The 18,138-nt window shown below is 44.3% G+C and overlaps 1 protein-coding gene across 4 annotated transcripts in view; it reads left to right on the forward strand.

The window, feature by feature from the left end:
• The window catches only part of C4H1orf116 (chromosome 4 C1orf116 homolog), a 44,967-nt gene extending 27,525 nt beyond the window's left edge, over window positions 1–17,442 (forward strand). For all 4 annotated transcript variants that reach the window (XM_053249668.1, XM_053249670.1, XM_053249669.1 and 1 more), the window contains 3 exons: window positions 9,633–9,783; window positions 12,534–12,708; window positions 15,078–17,442. In XM_053249668.1, coding sequence (XP_053105643.1) covers window positions 9,633–9,783; window positions 12,534–12,708; window positions 15,078–16,516 — 1,765 coding nt within the window. In that variant the 3' untranslated portion in view covers window positions 16,517–17,442. The remainder of the gene's footprint in view (window positions 1–9,632; window positions 9,784–12,533; window positions 12,709–15,077) is intronic.
• Window positions 17,443–18,138: the final 696 nt, after the last annotated feature.

Below are 18,138 nucleotides of genomic sequence, written 5' to 3' on the forward strand. Positions count from 1 at the left end.
CATGCTCCTCCAGCCCTCCGCCACTTCCTGTCCATCCCCAGCAGTTCCACATGGGGTAGGAGCAAGCCATTGCTGGGATGAGGAGGCTGGCACCTGCCATTGTCACCATCATGAGTGCCTTCACCAGGATCGGGAGTGTGCTACCGCCATAGCGGCAGGGGTGGGTGAGAGGGCTGCTGCCTATGAAAACATGGACCACCTATGCTCACCTGATACCACTGTGTATAGGAAGCTGTGTTTAATCTATGGCCCTGTTCTGAAACTGGTTGAACACTTTATCATCTTCTGATATGTAATTGGGTCGTAAAGAGATTCTGATGTAATGTAACTGAAGGTCACAGAGTGGATATTGGAACTACTGCCCAGTTGGCTCATGTATGCATTGTTGATATCTTAAGCATTGGACCCACCCCTGTTTTCATTTCCTTAAGAACATTTTATTGCTCTGTTCTATGTACATAGTTGGTGTTGCTGAAATATTAGTTTCGGAAGGTTAGTTAATATTTAATGTCAGATTTTAGAGCCATAAATAACTAGCTCCTGAAGCCTTCAGATGGCACATTTCTAACTTTTTGTCTTGCTGAGAGAGATTCCAATCGTGTCTCAATCCTTCCAGATCATCTGAGAAGTCCACCTGTTCCTCTCAGACATAAGACAGACTTGCGATTTATACTTGGTGTTTGACCAGTGCTGATCCTGTTAGATGAAAGTCTGTCTTGGGTTTGTATTTTTACTGCTGTGAGGGGACTTCCGAACAAAATGGCTCTGTAAATCACTCTAACTTGTGTCCCAGTCATACTGCACTTAGCCATTCCCTATGAACTATGGCTTGGACCCAAGAGCAACATGTGGTTGTCTGTGTGCATAGTGGTGCTTTGCTACTGTAGGCCTTTGTGTTTCCTGGAAAGCTGCTCCTGAGAGCAAAGGGAAATTCTGGAACAGCAGGTGGGGGGCAGAGGCTGCAGCCGGGGGAAGTGTTCCCTCTAAGAGGGATTCCCAGATATTGTTGACTACAATTCCCAGAATCCCCAGTTGCAATGGCCTTTGGCTGGGGATTCTGGGAGTTGTAGTCAACAGCATCTGGGAATCCCTATGCAGAACACTGGCTGGGGGATTGGTTGGGAAATATTTGTCCCCTCCCTATGCAGATGAACTGCCTTGGGATTGTTTTAATGAAAGGCGGTATATAAATTTAAAGATAAATAAAATGCAAGGGCCACCTTGGATCCAAGCCTGTATATATTAAGTATTATTTCAGTCCTTTATCTAAGGGGGCTAGCCTGAAAGAAGGGGCAGTTTAAGGGAGTGCTATAATACTAGAACCTGAAGATTTCCTCCCCCAACCCTTCACTCTTTTTGTTATCGTAAGTTTCTTTACATTAGGATTGCCAACTCTGACTGAAGTTGTACCAGGATTTCCCCTCCCCCCCTAGTACTTTCCCCCAATATCAGTCTATTTAAATCACTAGGATTACTTAAAATATTTACCTGGATACTCTAGGCCAGTCCTGTGGGGTTGGCAACCCTACTTTACCTATTTGCACAAAATGGTACAAGTGGTAAAATGCCTCATGGGCAGGAAAAATTTGTTTTTTAGTAACCATAGGGCTCATCATCCAGTTAAGGGAAAAGTTAAGAGGTACACATACCAATCAAACACGGGAATCAGTTAACTTACTCCTAATATTTTGAGTTTTGAATTATTTGGCATAGAAAGTGTGTTGATTTTAACTGTTATCAAATACATATTGCCAACTACTGGTAGTGACTGCCATCTATTTAACAATTAACATAGAACTAATGGGATATAGGTGACCTTCCATGAGGTGGCTGCCTCAGGCATGGGGCCGTGGAGGCTGTTCTGGACTAGATGGGGGCAAACAAGTTGAAACGTAATCCAGGTAAGACAAAAGTCCTCTGGGTTGGTAGAACTGATAATCTGCAGGCCCCACCTTAGGGCGGGGCAACCGGGGGTGTAGCCCTAGGCCCTGTGTTTTGGAGGGCCCCCGCTGTGCTAGCGAGCAGCAGGCAGCCTCGCGGACTGCCCGAGCGCTCGGCTCCTGGCGGTAGTGCACGCAGTGGCCACTGCGGCTGTCCACCACCAGCATGTGTGTGCTTGCCCCGGGGAGGGGGCGAAGCAAGCCCAGTGCCCCCTGAGCCTGATGCAGGGGGCGTGGCCTCGCTCTGAAATGGGGCCGTGTACCTTGTTTCAGAGCAAATACCGACAGCGCTGTGTTCACAGTGTGTCCAGGAGCTGCTTTCCCTGCCTTAAGGCAGGAAGAGCAGCTCCCAGCCAGTGATGCACTTGAAGCGTTGGCCGGCATTTGCTCTGAAACGAGGTACACGGCCCAGTTTCAGTGTGAGGCCACACCCCCTGCTGCATCTGACGTCAGACACTGCTGATGTCAGACGCAGGGGGTGGGCACCTTCGCCCTGCACCCCCCCACAAGGGATGGCACTGATCATCCGAGTAATGAGGTAAATCTGGTCTTGGACGGGGTCACACTCCCTCTGAAAGACAAAGTCCGCAGCTTGTGGGTGCTTCTGGACTCAATGCTGTCCTTGGAGGCGCAGGTGGTGGTGGTGTGCAGAAGCGCCTTTTACCAACTACAGCTGGTAAACCAGCTGCGACCCTACTTGGAGAAGTTGGTCCTGACCTCAGTCACTCATACATTGGTAATATCCTGATTGGACTACTGCAATGTGCTCTACGTGGGACTGCCTTTGAAGACTGTTCGGAAGCTTCAGCTGGACCAGAATGCTGCTGCAAGGATGCTTATGGGTGCAAGTTGTTTCATGAGTATCATACCCATCCTTTGGCAGCTTCATTGGTTACTGGTCTGCTTCCGGGCTAGATTCAAGGTGCTGGTCTTGCCCTTTAAAGCTCTACACAGCTTGGGGCCGGGGTATCTGTTGGACCACATTCGCCCATATGAATCTGCCAGGCCCCTCTGTTCATCCTCTCGGGCCCTGCTCATGGCCCTGCCACTAACAGAGATCTGGTTTGCAGGCACTAGAGACAGGGCCTTTTCATTTGTGGCCCCTCAGCTTTGGAACACCCTCCCTAAAGACCTTTGCCATGCTCCCTCCCTCAGTGTTTTTAAAAAAACAACAGAGACATCTTTTTAAGCAGGCTTTTTAATGCTCCATCTTTGCTTATATCTGGTAGGTTCTTTAGTTTTTAGTTTATATAATTTTCTATTTTTAGCTTTTAAAATAACTTTTAATTTGAACGTAATACTGATTGTGGTTTTTAACTTGACTTTTAACTTGTTTGGTTAATTTTATTACTTGCATCTATTTTATTATTGTGAGCCACCCCAAACTGTAGTGTACTGGAGGGTCAGGATATAAATATTTTAAATTAATTAAATAAACAAAGGTAGTAACTTAGTGGGAGCATGTCCTGTCCCTCACCACAGTAGTGCAACCCCATGGGCCTCCTGCTGAGGCTTACCCACATGTCCTTCATCCACGAAGCTTTGCCCATATTGGCTTTGAGTAATAGCCTCTTGTCAGAAGTAGCTTGTTGACTCATGCCACTCCAGGTGCCTTGCAAACTGCCATCTTGCAGTCCCCATCCTCTAGGCAAGTCTGGTGCTGATGCAGCCCTGCCTCCTCCTCTCTGGCCTCGCTTGCCAGGTCAGAGACTGGTGCTGATGCAGCTGCTTCTCCCTTCCGTCTTTGAGGCATGTGTAGTTTTGCTAGCCCTTGTGTCTTACTACTGGATACTTTCCCCAGCACCAAAAGCCAGCAAGCTTGGTGCTGATCAGGCAGTATGCAGTGAGCAGCACATGCTGACATTTTTTTTTGCTAGCAGGTGTATGAAAAGGATTTTCTGCACCCATTATGGTGTATATGGATTGGGCACCCCATGATCTACTGGCAAGGATGGTTCTTTCCTCCCATCCGGAGGGACACGACTTCTCCTTTGCTCACTTTGGCTGTGAATATAGAGGTAACAAGAAGCTCCCCACCCCCTCTTCTCCCAATTAAGACTTCCTGCTTTTCCTCTTTGCTTACAGCCAGCTTCCCTATCTCCTTCCCCTTCTAGAAGAGAAAGTCAATGAAGGAGAAGGCATCTATTGGGAGTGCTCTAGCTAGAGTGTCCACAGAACTTGTCTTCTCTTTCAACTTGAACTTCCTCTTCTGGAAGGGGGAAGAGAAGATGGGAAGGCAGCTGGCTGTAGTGGTGACATGGGAAGGGAGAGGTACGTCCCAGAGGGATGACATGCCTCTGCTGACTATAGGCCTGGTACTGGAGAGGGAGTTCCCTCCCCCAACCCCAGCAGCCCTGCTTGCTTGTGCTTCTGCATGTGGGCTTGGGTGCCATGATACCAAGGTGGCCTCCCTGTTGAAGCTTGCTTTTAACTGAACTTCAACTGCTTAGCCAGGTGGTAAATGACTCTCTGCCCCTTGTCAGCTTGCCATTTGCCCAGAGGTGCACCTAAGGACCTTTTGCCCTGCTGCGGCAAGATGTGCATCATCCCCCTACACACACACACACACACACACACACACACACACACACTCTGTGACATACACAGTATTGTTACCACGTGGGTTCTTGAAGGCACAAACAGCAACTGAACTCACAAGACAGTAAGGATGTAAAACAAGTATATTTGTGCAAAAATGCATTAGCATAAACATTTCAACACACAACATAACCTATTCCCATCTCACATTCCCCCCACCCACTCTGTCTCTAAAGGATCCAATATTTAAGCAGCTGAATTTACAAGAATGGAAAGATGTAAAACAGGGTTCTTTGTGCAGGTATGCACTGGCAGAAACATTTCAACATGTAACTTAACATATGCTTAACAAAAGCACCCAGAAAACAGACCATAACAGTAGAAGCAACAGACCTTTTTTTTTTTAGTCCCCGTGCGCATGCTCTCTCTCACTCATATATGTCATTCCTCCACACCCACTCCGAGATCCAAACCCACAGCATTAGAACTCAGCTGACTCAATTTCCTTGTTGTTCTTGCTCACACATTGGTGGTCTGGGCTAGGTGTGTGTGGCTGGCAATGGCAAGTTGGCAAACCAGCCAACAAGGGAGGCACACACAGATGCTTGGGCTGGTCTGGCTTGGCTGGCTCACTGCAGGTGTACCTGCTAGGCTGGCCACTGCCTCGCCCCTCACTGCCACTGGACTGGTTGTTGTTGCAACTTGCCTCTGCGGTAGCCTCCAAGTGGGATGGGAGAGTCAGTGGCTGCTGGGTCAGTTGCTGCCTGCTGTAGCTGCCTGCTTCCCTCCTGGGTGCAGAGAACACCCAGTGGCCTCAACTGCAGCCCTGCTCCTTCAAACTGCAGCATGCTTCACTCCCTCGTGTGCTGCGATGACGTGTGTGTGTGTGTGTGTGTGTGTGTGTGTGTGTGTTATGTGCTTGGTCACTCGCACTGTGCGCGTGCGCTGCCTGCAATGGATGGGCAGGGAAACTACTCACCACTAGATGCAGCATGGGCCAGCGGCAGGTGGTGTGGCCACCCCAGGACATTTAGGGATAACTTGGAGGGGGCCAGGCCAGGTGTGTGGGAGACCAGACTTTTGCCCCAAAGTCTGGGGGAAAGGGCACCTCTGACTTGCCTGTGTTAAATATCCAGCATTCACAGTAGAGGTCTTGCTAAATACTTGTTAGTCACTATGTTGTCCAAGTTCTCCTCCATAAGGACTCAGTATTGGAAAATAATCCATGTGTCTTAGCCAAGATAACTGCCTGTCTGTGAGAGGAGAAACATGGGAATCTTGATCATATTGCTCTTTAAAATGCCTTTATATGAACCCTGTTGCTGCGTCGTGATCACTAGATGTGGACTGAATAATCCAGGAGGTCAGTTGATTTGTCCCAAGTAGGACTTGCCTTTTTAGGAGTTTCTTATCTCCTACCTAGAAGAAAGTGAGACAAGTGAAAAATTTGCTTTGCTAGATGGTTTGCTGTGTATGTGGGGTATTCTAAGACATGTTAAGGGCTGGAGTAGAGGACACAGCAGAGAATGGGTATCTGTTGTATTCTATCCAGTATCTCTTATATTGTGTAGACGTTTGTCTCAGTGGGGATCCTGTAGAGTGCGTGTGGTGGTGGTGGGATTGTCAGAAAGGAAAAGGGAGGGAAAGGAGAAAATGAACTTGTTTCTGAATGAACTTAGCTTAATCTATATAAGATTACTTCATGTTTGTGAAAGAAGCCACTATAAAACAGTACCTTGCTTCAGCCCCCTCTTCCCTACATGAAAATGAAACTTCACAATTAGTAGACACACATAAGAACAGCCATGCTGTATCAGGCCCAAGGCCCATCTAGTCCAGCATCCTGTTTCACACAGTGGCCCACCAGATGCTACTGGAAGTCTACAGCAGGAGTTGAGGGCATGCCCACCCTCCCTGCTGTTACTCCCCTGCAACTGGTACTCAGAGGCATCTTGCCTTTGAAGCTGGAGGTTGCCTATAGCTCTCCGACTAGTAGCCGTTGATAGACCTCTTCTCCATGAAGTTATCCAAGCCCCTTTTAAAGCCATCCAGGTTGTTGGCTGTCACCACATCTTGTGGAAGAGAATTCCACAAATTGATTATGCCTCAAGTTGATTCCACAAGTTGATTATGCCTCAAATGCATTACAGATTCTCTTGTTTAAGGCTGTCCACTGGAGTAATAACACATGGGTTCAGGTTGCTTATTATATTTCAAATGGACACGCCCTAAGATGTGCTTTAGCACCTCCTTACCAATAAGACTGGTGTCACTTCATTGTAAAAAGCAGCTGGTTATTAATGCTGAGCTTAAATGCCAATTAACCATGGTAAGAGGGAGTAGTCTTCCTATCCATTGGTGAATGACTTTACAGACTGTGACACATGCAAAGGAATGGAACCGAAAGCATGTCCTACTGGTTGAAAAGCTTGTGACTGCATCCTTGCAAGACTGCATGGCCTAATGTACTGAGCAATGTTTGGGGAGGGAGTGGTAGGAACAGACCAGCGTAGATGTAATTCTTGCCACTGGTTTTTCTGCATAGTCTTGGGCAAGCCCATTTATTGCTTGAGTGGAAGTTGGATGATGACTCCCATATCCACATGATTATTGGGTTCTTGGCTGAAAAGGATGCTCTGAGAACAAATCTGGGGAAGGTGTGTCTAAGCTTTTGCACATATAACAGAGGGAAACTTGCAGTGGAACAACTGGGAATCCCTGCTCTCTGGCTATTGGTCTAGGAAAGACTGAGGGAAGAATAACATGGAAACTTCAAAGGTTTCAGTGAGTGTGATTTCCTGGATCTGCAACTCCAAGCTCTCTGGTGAGAAGCTGGGGAGCATGAAAGCATGGCCGTGAGCTGCTTGAGGTGACACAATCTGGGGAAGACAGCTAAAAAATGCCCAAGAGTCCTGTTTCGGGTTTGGTGATCAGTCATGTGCTGCAGGACTGCACATTCTCTCCTCCCTCTTATGCATGTATTCTCACCCCGCGTTCATAGCTTGCTATAATTATACATCAGTGTTGCTTCTGCATTGAGGCTGTGGTTAATTACTGCAAAACCATGGCTTGTAGGTTTGCAAATCCATGTTTTTGAGGCAATCCTGGTTAGATTTAACCACAGTTTATGCCACAGGAAGACGTATGTTGCATCACATCGGACTGTGGAAGGGTAGAGAGAATTTCCACATGCAAGGATAGTAGAAACAATGCCACAGGTTTATGTGTACCCTCCTTGCATATGCAAGGAGGCTACCTTTCCACAGTCTGATGCAACATACCTCTTTCCTGTGGCATGTTCCCAGTCTCCAAACCATGGAAAATGTTAGCTGAGAAATGTGTAGACCTTGGCGTGAGTATCGCTGTTCTTTTCTGTATGGCTGAATGTATTCTTTCCTGTGCAATGACCAGGCCTTTACTGTTCTCACAAGTGAGAGTGGAACTGGACATTGTTTCCAAACCCATGATTTCTGGGAACAGGAATGTGGTGGTGTGGGCACTAATGGAGAAGACTGGAGGGCTCTTGACTCCAGTGCCTGCTGATTCTTCAGCACATCTGCCCCCTCCCCAAGAACTTACCCTGGATTTAGAGCCTGGCTGGAATCTTGTCTGAATCTTTACCTGCTGTAGGTCTAGGATTTCTGGATATGCTGGTCTCTGAGATCGGTTTAAGCATTTCCTCCATGCAGCTCAGATTGCATCCTACTTAATCCACACTTATCCATGCATAGGGAACAGCAATCTCGGTATGGTAGGTGCCTGTATGTTTTTTACCATTTCCTGTAGTACTGATCGTATACTACAGCAGGAAGAGAGGAAGGGGCTGACTGGATGGGACCTCTGTTGAAAAACAAAAAACACTTCTGTTCCTAACTATACTGCTATCTCTCTGGTCTCTTTAAGGCACTCTCCTTCATACAAGGAATGTCAGGTATGTGGCAAGTACATACACACCCTGGCCTCTACCTTAAGTAAATAAGCACGTTTTGCCTATAGCAGCTGATGACCTTGAATTATTTTAAAAACTACTCTTTTCTCTATTGCTGGCTGATGACCTTGAATTATTTAAAAATTACCTAGGTTTTCCCAGTGATGCTAGCTTATAGGCAATAATGATGATCAAGTGAGATGTATTTATGAAAAGTTCTTTTGCTCTCCTTGTAAATCCAAAGGAATGTGTTCCTACAGGAAGAAATTTGGGCTTCAAAATAAAATACTATGCACACTAAATGCAGCCAGTATGTTGCGGCGGGCAGGGGGTGGATACTGGCTGGCCACACTGAATTGTGCCCTAGCCATGCATTGCTTGTCTGCAGAGGCAAACATTGAATCCACAAGCAGCGTTCTCCACCCACCCCCACCCCAAATGTGTTCAGGCTAAATGCCTGAATAGGGCTGGAGTGTGCAACTGTTCTGACTTCCCTTTCATAGATATGGAGAAGTACATGAAATCCCTTCATTGCAGTAGTTAAGTCTGGTCATAGTCTACAGCTTGGAATATCTGTCCTGGCTGCTGGCTTTTACTCCTGACAGACAATTGTCTGCTATTTCTTAAACTGACAGTTGTATCTGAGACAAGTTACAAAAAATGTATTGAATATAGCAGGGTTTAAACTCAAGATGAGAACTTTAGTCACTTAGAGGTTACTGATATGCTGGTCTCATTGGGGTTTCTGTCAACACACCAAAGGGGTTCCAGTTTTGCTGAGTGACCAGATTTGGCTTTTTAAAAGCCAAATTCTGGCTTACAGCTCATTTGACCCACAAGTATACCCCTTAGGTTCTGGCAACCTACTAACCTTGTCATATGGCACTTCTGAGTGCTGCTAGGATCAGTGGCAGTGGTGGGTGAACAGGAAGTGCAATAAGGACCTTATGAAAGACTGAGCTACTGTTTGCACTTGTTGCCCAAGCCTGCCATTCATGGAAGTGCCCACCATCACTCTTAACATTATTCGCCGCTTAAGATAAATGCTGTAAATGTGACATGCATGGGGGCGGGTGGGAGAATGATGTGCTGAGTGGGCCTTAGGCAAATCTTTGGTGGCTGTACATGAGTACAGCCACCTCTTACAACATCTGAATGGGGCTTGATTGGTCTTGAATCTGTCCTGAAACTGTAGTGTACATGTGTGGTGTGTTTTCCCTCTCTAGAACTCTTGGGTCATCTTCACTGCTGCCTTGTCTGTTCTGTGATATGCCTAAAAAGGACTTGTGGATAGCTGACCCAGATCCCACAGCAATTGTTGGTAGTGCAGGCAGCTGTGACAGCATGATCAGCAACGACTCCAGCCCATCTGAAATGGTAAACTTGAATGTTTCTGTTCCAGCTACTCTGAAAAGGCTTAATGTAATGTACAACACAATAACCAAATGGTTTAAGCACTCCACGAAGTCTAGTGGGTGATATCGGAACTTTTGGTGGAGGAGCATTCTGTTGTTGGAAGCTGCTTCTGCCTCTTCAACATTACCACAAGGGCTAGAAACTTGATTACTATATAAACAAATGGCTTTCTATGTCTGCACAGGGCTGGTTGGGACGACACTTTCCCAGTCCATGCAGTCAAAAGAGAAATACACCAAGAGCATGACTATTGTGGTATCTTCCACAGATGTCCTTATGCCCTTCTGGCACATTCCTTTGTTGCTGGGTGGGGAAATAATCTCAACAGTTAATCGATGTATGCTCCAGAGTATGTGTACAGAAGTGGTGTGCACAATCTGCCCTCCTGTAACAATAAAGGGATTTGCTAGGAGCATGTCAGGATCTGTGAAAGACAACATGACACATGCATGCTTGGCACATTTCCCTTTTTAATCACGTGGGCTGGAAGAGTATTGTCCAAACCAGCCCACAGTGCTAGCTAGAAAATCACTAGTTCGTGATAATTAAGGGCCAAAGAAAGGCCATTTCAAACATACATGTATATTGCTCAGTATCGTTTGGTGCAACATAGAGTATAGTATCTCAAATAAGTATCTTGTTTGAGGTAACTGATTGTTGTGAGTATTTGACTCACCAAAGGATTACTTTCATTTCTAAAATTCTTAAGTGGTGAGCATTAATATGCAAAATTCCCCTTCCAGATGTGAGAACACTGAAAAATGTATGCTTCAGAAACTTCCTCAATCAACGTCGTGTTGTTAATGATGATGATTATAATAATGATAATAATAATTGATTTTTTAAAAAACCACATATGGTAGCTATGAGCCAACCTTGCTGGAAAAGGCTCTAGAGCTGGTGTAGTCACAGCTGCTTAATGCTTGTCCATTCCAAGAAAAGTACTGTTTTGTATTCTATATAGCAATTTTTTTAATGTTTTGTTGTTGAGAAGTTTGTCCCAGTGGGGATCCTGTAAAGAGTGGGGGGTGGGGGTGGAGTCAGAAAGGAAAAGGGAGGGGAAGGAGAAGTTTCTGAATAAATACTTAATTATATCTACATAATATTACTTTGTGTTTATGAGGGAAACCGCTATAAAACAAATTACTTTGAAAAATTATGGCAGCAGTCTAAATGTAGGATTGATGCATTTATGTAGAAAAAAGGGTAGAGTTTAAAGCAAAATGGGTATCCAGGTGAAGAGTTCAGAATAGTCTCCTAGTCCACAGTTTACTTCTCTGCAGCCTGTCATTTGAAGCAAGGTCCCCCTGCCAACCAGGGCTCTGATTCTACAAGTGACTGTGCTGAAAGAGAAGCACTTAAGGCTGCAGGGAGGTAAGCTTAGCTATGGCAGGACAGAATTAAATACACAGAACTGCTGCTGTTGTATCAAGTTGAGTCTTTATTGCAAGGCATGTGGACACGGACTGCATGCTAAGATGATTGGGGATTTTTGGAGAGTCTTTCTTTCTTTCAATACTGCTTATTCACTGTTCAGTACATGCTTTAATTATCACATATGTATTCAATCATGAACAGCATTTGTGGGCTTATCTCACTTTATCATCACAATAACACTGTGATGTAGGTTAGGGTGAGAAAACAGCGCCCGCTAAGATTTATGGCTCAGATCTTGAATTTCCCAGCCCAATCACTGTAGCATTCTCTTAAGAATGCCTTATAACTTAACAAATTCGCTCCAAATTTGACACTCATTTTTGTAGCCATTAGGATGGGGGTCCCCTAATAGTTTCTATCCTTCAGTGTAGAGTTCTTTTAAAAAATAAAATATGCACATTGTGAAAAGGAAAATCAACTTTTTTCTTGTCTAACTTGAGGCTTACCAGATATGTGCTAACCACAAATTGCAGTCCTCAATTGAGCTTCCACTTATTTTGTTACATTCTAGAAGCCAGTCTCTGCATATAATAAGTATGGGCACAGTAGTTCCTCTTGTATGGTTCAAGCTTTGATTTCTCATCTCTGTAACAAAGCTGTACCTTGTTGAGAAGACACTATCCTACATGGCTTACCTCAGAAGAGGAAACACGGGCCTAATTTATGGCACACCTGGCCAGTGCTACAGCATTCCAATTCTATTTGTACATCAAACATTCAAACTATCCTATTGCTATTTTGGCATATCTGCTACATCAGTACTGTATGTTTAAAATATACAAGCTGAAGATAAAAATACTTAATGTGTTCTGAAAGTCTGGCACTTTAATGTAGAATGTCAGTGTCTGAAAATACTGAAAGTAAACTAATTCTGTGAGTTTTGAAAATCGGCAGATTTAATTCCCAAACTTATTTTAACTAAATAATCCAGCACATCTATTTTATAATGGGATTATAATAAAATTCAGTTTGTAAATACTGGTTGGCAATACTCCCCTCAATAGTAGTTGCAGAAGTCCTAGCAAATTAATGGCCTCTCTGACAAAAGGAAATTAGGGGACGTTTTGGTTAGAAGGTTCACTGATCATTTTTGTATAAATACTACAGGGTAATGGAGTTCTCACTAATTAATTGCAGCAGGTAAAGGGTTTGTCTTTTTTCATGGGGGGAAGTGGGTAAGAAAATGGAGATAAAGTCTTGCTCTTATGAGTGAGTTGCTATGTCTCCTTGTTAATATTGATCAGGATTTTTGATTTTTTGGTTTTCTCATAAAGAGTGACGGTGGTTATGACTTCTTATCAGTGGAGGAAAAAGAATGTCTTATGTTCCTTGAAGAAACATTAGATTCTCTGGATACCGAAGCAGACAGTGGGCTTTCTACAGATGATTCTGAGTGTGCTGAGCCTTCCAAGCATCCACGGACATGGCCTACAAGAGACATTCCCAAAGGTAAATATGTCCTTAAAATGATCATAGGAGGCATGATTTGGCTGAAGATTTATTTCTGGTTTTAAAACAAATGGAGAGAAAATAGAACACGGATCCAGTTTTCCAGCTGCATCTTGTATCTATATAAAGTAGGGTGTGCAGAACCAGTTCAAACCGAACTGGGTTAATTTCAAACCAAACTGGCCTAAAAAATAAGGCAGCCGGTCTGAGTTCGAACAGAAATGGGCCCAGTTTGTTGGGGGCCGGTTTGACGGGCTATGCTTGTAAAGAGGAATCCGGTGAGGATTCCCCTTTACAAGCAATGGGGAATCCTGCCTTTAAAAGGCTTCTAAGGGCGGCCAGGAGTAGAGGGTGTGGCAAGAGGTCACCTTACTGGCTCCAGCAGCAGCTCTTCTAAACCCCAGTGCTCCCCCAGCAGTATGGCCTACGCAGCAGTGGCATGGTTCGGGCTTCCGCATGCACTGAGGTCATGCAAATGGCCTTTGCACATGCGTAGAGACCAGAACTGCACTGCTGCCATGCTTCTGGGGGGAGCACTGGGGTTTAGAGGTGCTGCTGATAGTAAGGTGCCTTTTCGCCATCCCCCCCAGCCGCCCTTGGAATTGGAAATCTTTTAAAAATATTTTTAAATCTCTTAAATCTTCCCCTTTGCTTGTAAAGTGGAATCCTCACTGGATCCCCCTATACAAGTATCGCCCATCGAACTGGCTCGACCTGGTTTGATTGAACAGGCTGAACCACTGGTTGGTTCAACCGAACCGGTTTGCGATTCAGTTCAAATTTGAACTGAACCGCAAAGACTGGTTCCATGCACAACCCGAATATAAAGAGCAGGAAATGTTGTGATTCTTATGGACACATAATCAGAGCACCTGTGGGAAAGAAGGAGGTACCAGCAGACTTGGGATAACTCACACATGTGTCAGTCTCACAAAAATCTGAAGAGAAAAAGCCTAATGGAGCAAACCCCCCTTAATTGCCCCAGTGTAACTCAATCGAGTGGAATGTTTGTAGATTCAGAGGGTAGTTAACAAACAGGTGAATGGAAATAATGGAATTCATTAGCAAGAAGGGCTGAACAACAACAAAAAAGCAGGAAATTTATCAACTTGAGGAATAATCCCTCAAGACAGTCACAACCCCTTCTGCTTCTGAGGAGGAAAGGTGTCTAAAATGTCACCAAGCAGACTCAGGTAATGCATGCACACCAGAGATAGACCACAACAATTTTTCATGGGTCTATACTTGTTAGTGCTTATTTACCATAGTCAGAGGCCACCTTTACAAATAGCTCAAAGTTTGTTTGTTTGTTTAATTTTGCATTGTATTCATTGATTTAGCATTTGGAAATAAAAGCAAGTGAGACCTATGCCCAATTGCATCACACAAAGGTATCTGTTGTTCAAGACCAAACGATGTCTTGACATGTTATGGAGAAACTGAAGTCCTCTTGTGACCTCAAAAAACCTAACTTCAGAAAATGCTATCTTTTGCTCTGACGCATCTCTGTAATTTTAGATTGTGAGCCCTTTGGGGACAGGGATCCATCTTCTTTCTTTATTTCTCTATGAAAACCACTTTGGAAACGTTTGTTGAAAAGTGGTATAGAAATATTTGTAGTAGTGAAATGCACATGACTTGCAAACTTCATAAACTGCATATGTGTGGTATGTTAACCATTTTACACCTTGGAACTCACATCTGATTAGTTCCATCTTACTCTTCATGTAATATGGTTGCTGCTAAGGATTTTGCAGTATCACTTTGGTAAGGCGAATGTCTTGTTCTGAATGCGTCCTCCTGTAGTAAGATCTGGTATCTTACCACTGCAAGATGAACTATTTTTAAAGACTGGGATTTGCTTTGGTAAGGTGAATATCTGAACTTGAATATCTTTTCCTCTTCCCTACTCCCTGGAGGTATTCATGATGTGCCCATGTTGGGTGAATGATTGATTGATTTTAAAATATTTATACCCTGCTCCTCCAGTACATTACTGCTCAGAGCGGCTCACAACAATAAAGCTTTATCTTTACCCAGAATGTTGGGGGCAATATGCTAAATCATTGTAAACCGCTTAGAGAGCTCCGGCTATAAAGCGGTATATAAATGTAAGTGCTATTGCTATTGCTATTGCTATTTATCTCCTGTTCACCTTGCATGGCTTATCCAAATCTCCTCTACCATTGCAAAGTGTAATGTGAGAACAGAGCCTCAGTTTCTCCTTTTTCAGCCCACTTTCTCCCTTGCCGACCTTTCTCCCTTGTAGTAGAAGCTGCCACTTTCCTCCTAATTAAGATGTCTGAGGGTAACCAAAATATATGCAAGGGACAATACTTATTCTTCTTTGCCTTCTCATTCTTTCGTAGAGCTGGATAACGAAAATCTTGGGAAGCACAGAAAAACTGAACAAAAGAGCAAAAAATCTCTCTCTGGTTCTGTTCCTTTTGTCACCCCAGGATGCCTCAGCTTTCCAAAGGTTGCCAGCATAAGCCATGTTCCCCAAACATCCAAGGCTTCCTCTGTTGAAACAGCCTCTAAAGCTGCTGATCCAAAAGCTTTGCCTCAGATGCATCTCACTTCAGGGGGGCCTCCTAAGCATGGAAATGTGGACATGCCAAATGACCAGCCCAATAGAAGTACGCAGATAAAAACTTCTGATTTGGAATTGGTAGTTATTCCACCCCCTGAACCATTCCAGGACTGGGAGAAGGGCCATTCCAAAGAGAGACGAGAGCCACCACTTCTTAGTAAGGATGCTGAAAATGGGACACCTTATCACTCTGAAGTTAAGAAGAATACTGTTGTAAAGGATGGGTATAAGACTGCTCAGCAGCAGCTTTCACCAGAGAAGATGGAACTTGGGAAGGAAGCCATTCTGAATCCTGTGTCTCCCAAAAGTAGCAAGAGGTCTGAAGAAATTATCAGTGCTCAAGATGATTATCAAAAACCTACACTGGAAGAAGCTACCCTAGATTCTAACTCCAAGCAGGGTCCTCCCACTGCACCAAAGCCCAGGAAACTGCCACCAAATATTATCCTCAAAACTAGCAAAAGTAATGCTGTGTCACTCAATGTAGACCCCAGTCACAAGATAAAGGTGCTGGCTCCATCAAATGGCAGACCCAGAGCTGCAACTGGTGATTTTTCCATGGAAAGGGCACACTGTCTACAAAAAGAACAGGGGAAAGCTAGGCGGGAGGCTCTCGAGAAACTGGGTCTCCCACTAGATAAAGAGAAGAAAACAGAGGAATACATGGCCAGAAATTCTGCCTACCCAAAACCAACAGACACTCCAAGGACTAGCAGCAGGGAAAGCATAAATGTGGATGACTTCACTCTTAATAAGAAGCCTGACCAACCCCATGACCAAATTGGTGAGAAAGGAATCCACCCATCTGAAATTAATAGTCCTGGTATCAAACAGATGAATGTCAAATCCAACACACTAGAGCGTTCAGGTGTGGGTCTGAGCAGTTATATCTCTTCTACCAGTGAGGACCAGAATGTTAAGAACAGTGGTTCCCTTGGCAAAACCTCCTTTTTTGACAAGTTTACTCCAAATTTTCTCAGGAGCAACCGGCCACGCCCAGCTTCCCTTGGAATGGGGAAAGACTTCACTGATCTGAAGGAAAACCGGATGCATAGTTTCGAGCAGGAGAAAAATGACAAGCGAAGATCGTATCCACTTCAGAACCCATCTAAGCTTCCCAGGCCATCTTGTGTCAGTGTAAAAATCACCCCTAAGGGTGCGACAGATGAGAACAGAAGGGAGGCTCTGAAGAAGCTTGGCCTGTTGAAAGAGTAAGCCAAAAACTGGATTAATACAAAAACTGCCCAGTTACAGCTGAGCTTGCTTATGTCCTCCTTGTCTCCTTGGGAGAAACTGCAGCATGGGTTGAATGTATCAAGTGTGAAGGACTGGTTGATGGGTTAACGTGCACTGTTTTCAGCTGGCAATATGAGAACTAGCTTCTCTTCAGACTTGATTTTTATCTGAATAGGTGAATGAATTCTGCTATTTAGATTACCCAGCTCACCAACAAGAAATGCTGTCACCTGTATAGAATCCGTTCTTGTATATAGTGTATAGAGGTATGACTATTTGTATTTAATAAGTATATAGTAAACTGGAAGAGGGGAACATGTCAATGGATCTAGGTTGTAATTATTAGGGTAAACCATGAACTCTGGGAAACATACAGAGGCCTTGTGCCATGACGATAGCTATATGGCTAGATCTCTTCAGTCAAGATTGAATGGAATGTTGAGTTGATGCCTTTTTGAACAACAAAATACTGGGCCTGAAGTTGGTGAAAGGTGTACCTGCTTAGATGACCTATGCAATGGAAACTTAAACAAGAATGCATTGGGTATGAATCTTAAGGCTGGGTTTGAGAATTGCTTGACAGTTCGTCTAAGGCAGTGGTCCCCAACCTTGGGTCCCCTTGATTTGGTGGACTATAACTCCCATTAGTCCCAGCCAGAATAGCTGAAAATATGGGAGTTGTCAAACAATGCTTGGAACACAAGGTTGGGAACCACTGACCTACCATGTGACTTAGCAGGCCAGTGATCAATAAAACAAATACTAGAGCCAAAGTTGACTTGGCATCCTTTAGCTTGGCTTCCTTATGAACAAACTACTGCTGTATGCTGACTTATGCTCTGCCTTCTTTTAGAATGAAAAGTATGTGTTTAAAAACTGAGTAATAAACTATTTTATATGATGGAGACTTGCATTTTGTTTGGTTGTTAAAATCTCATTGTAAGAAAAAGTGAACCAGAGTAGGGAGAACTGGTTTTTGGTAAATACTGGTAAACTGGTTTTTGGTAAATACTGGTAACTGGTAAATACTGACCATGATAAACTAACCGTAAGAGCAATTATGTGCTACAACCACTACTTTTATGAAGACTGAAGTCCTAACTTATCTTGAACAATTGTCCTGTTAAAGCAATATATTTTGATATGGCAATGGACTTGCATTAAATCTAGACTGTTCAGAGCAGGGCTGCACAACTTTGGTTCTCCTGCAGATGTTGGACTTCAACTCCCATTCCTGATTACTGGTCACAATGGCTGAGGATGATGGAATTTCAACAACAGCTGGAGCGTCAGAGTTGTGCAGCTCTGATTTAGAGCCATGGAGCACTCCCAGACACACTCCTTGTAACATCACAAAGTAGTTGCTTTTGTGTGTTGAGATGGAAGTAGAATTGCACTGCTAATTCCACAACAATGTGTCTTAGTGCTGGATCTTCCACGTTGATACATGCAACTAGTGAAGCACAGGGGGGAAATGCAGTGAATGAAGTGTGACAGTCTGGGACACAACATCCCAACTGGATATACCAATAGTATTGGATATTCTACACTAGCCACCTAATGGTGCAGTGGGGAAATGACTTGCCTAGCGAGCAAGAGGG

This window comes from Hemicordylus capensis, chromosome 4 (genome assembly GCF_027244095.1).
Source record: "Hemicordylus capensis ecotype Gifberg chromosome 4, rHemCap1.1.pri, whole genome shotgun sequence".
Lineage (NCBI taxonomy): Eukaryota > Metazoa > Chordata > Lepidosauria > Squamata > Cordylidae > Hemicordylus > Hemicordylus capensis.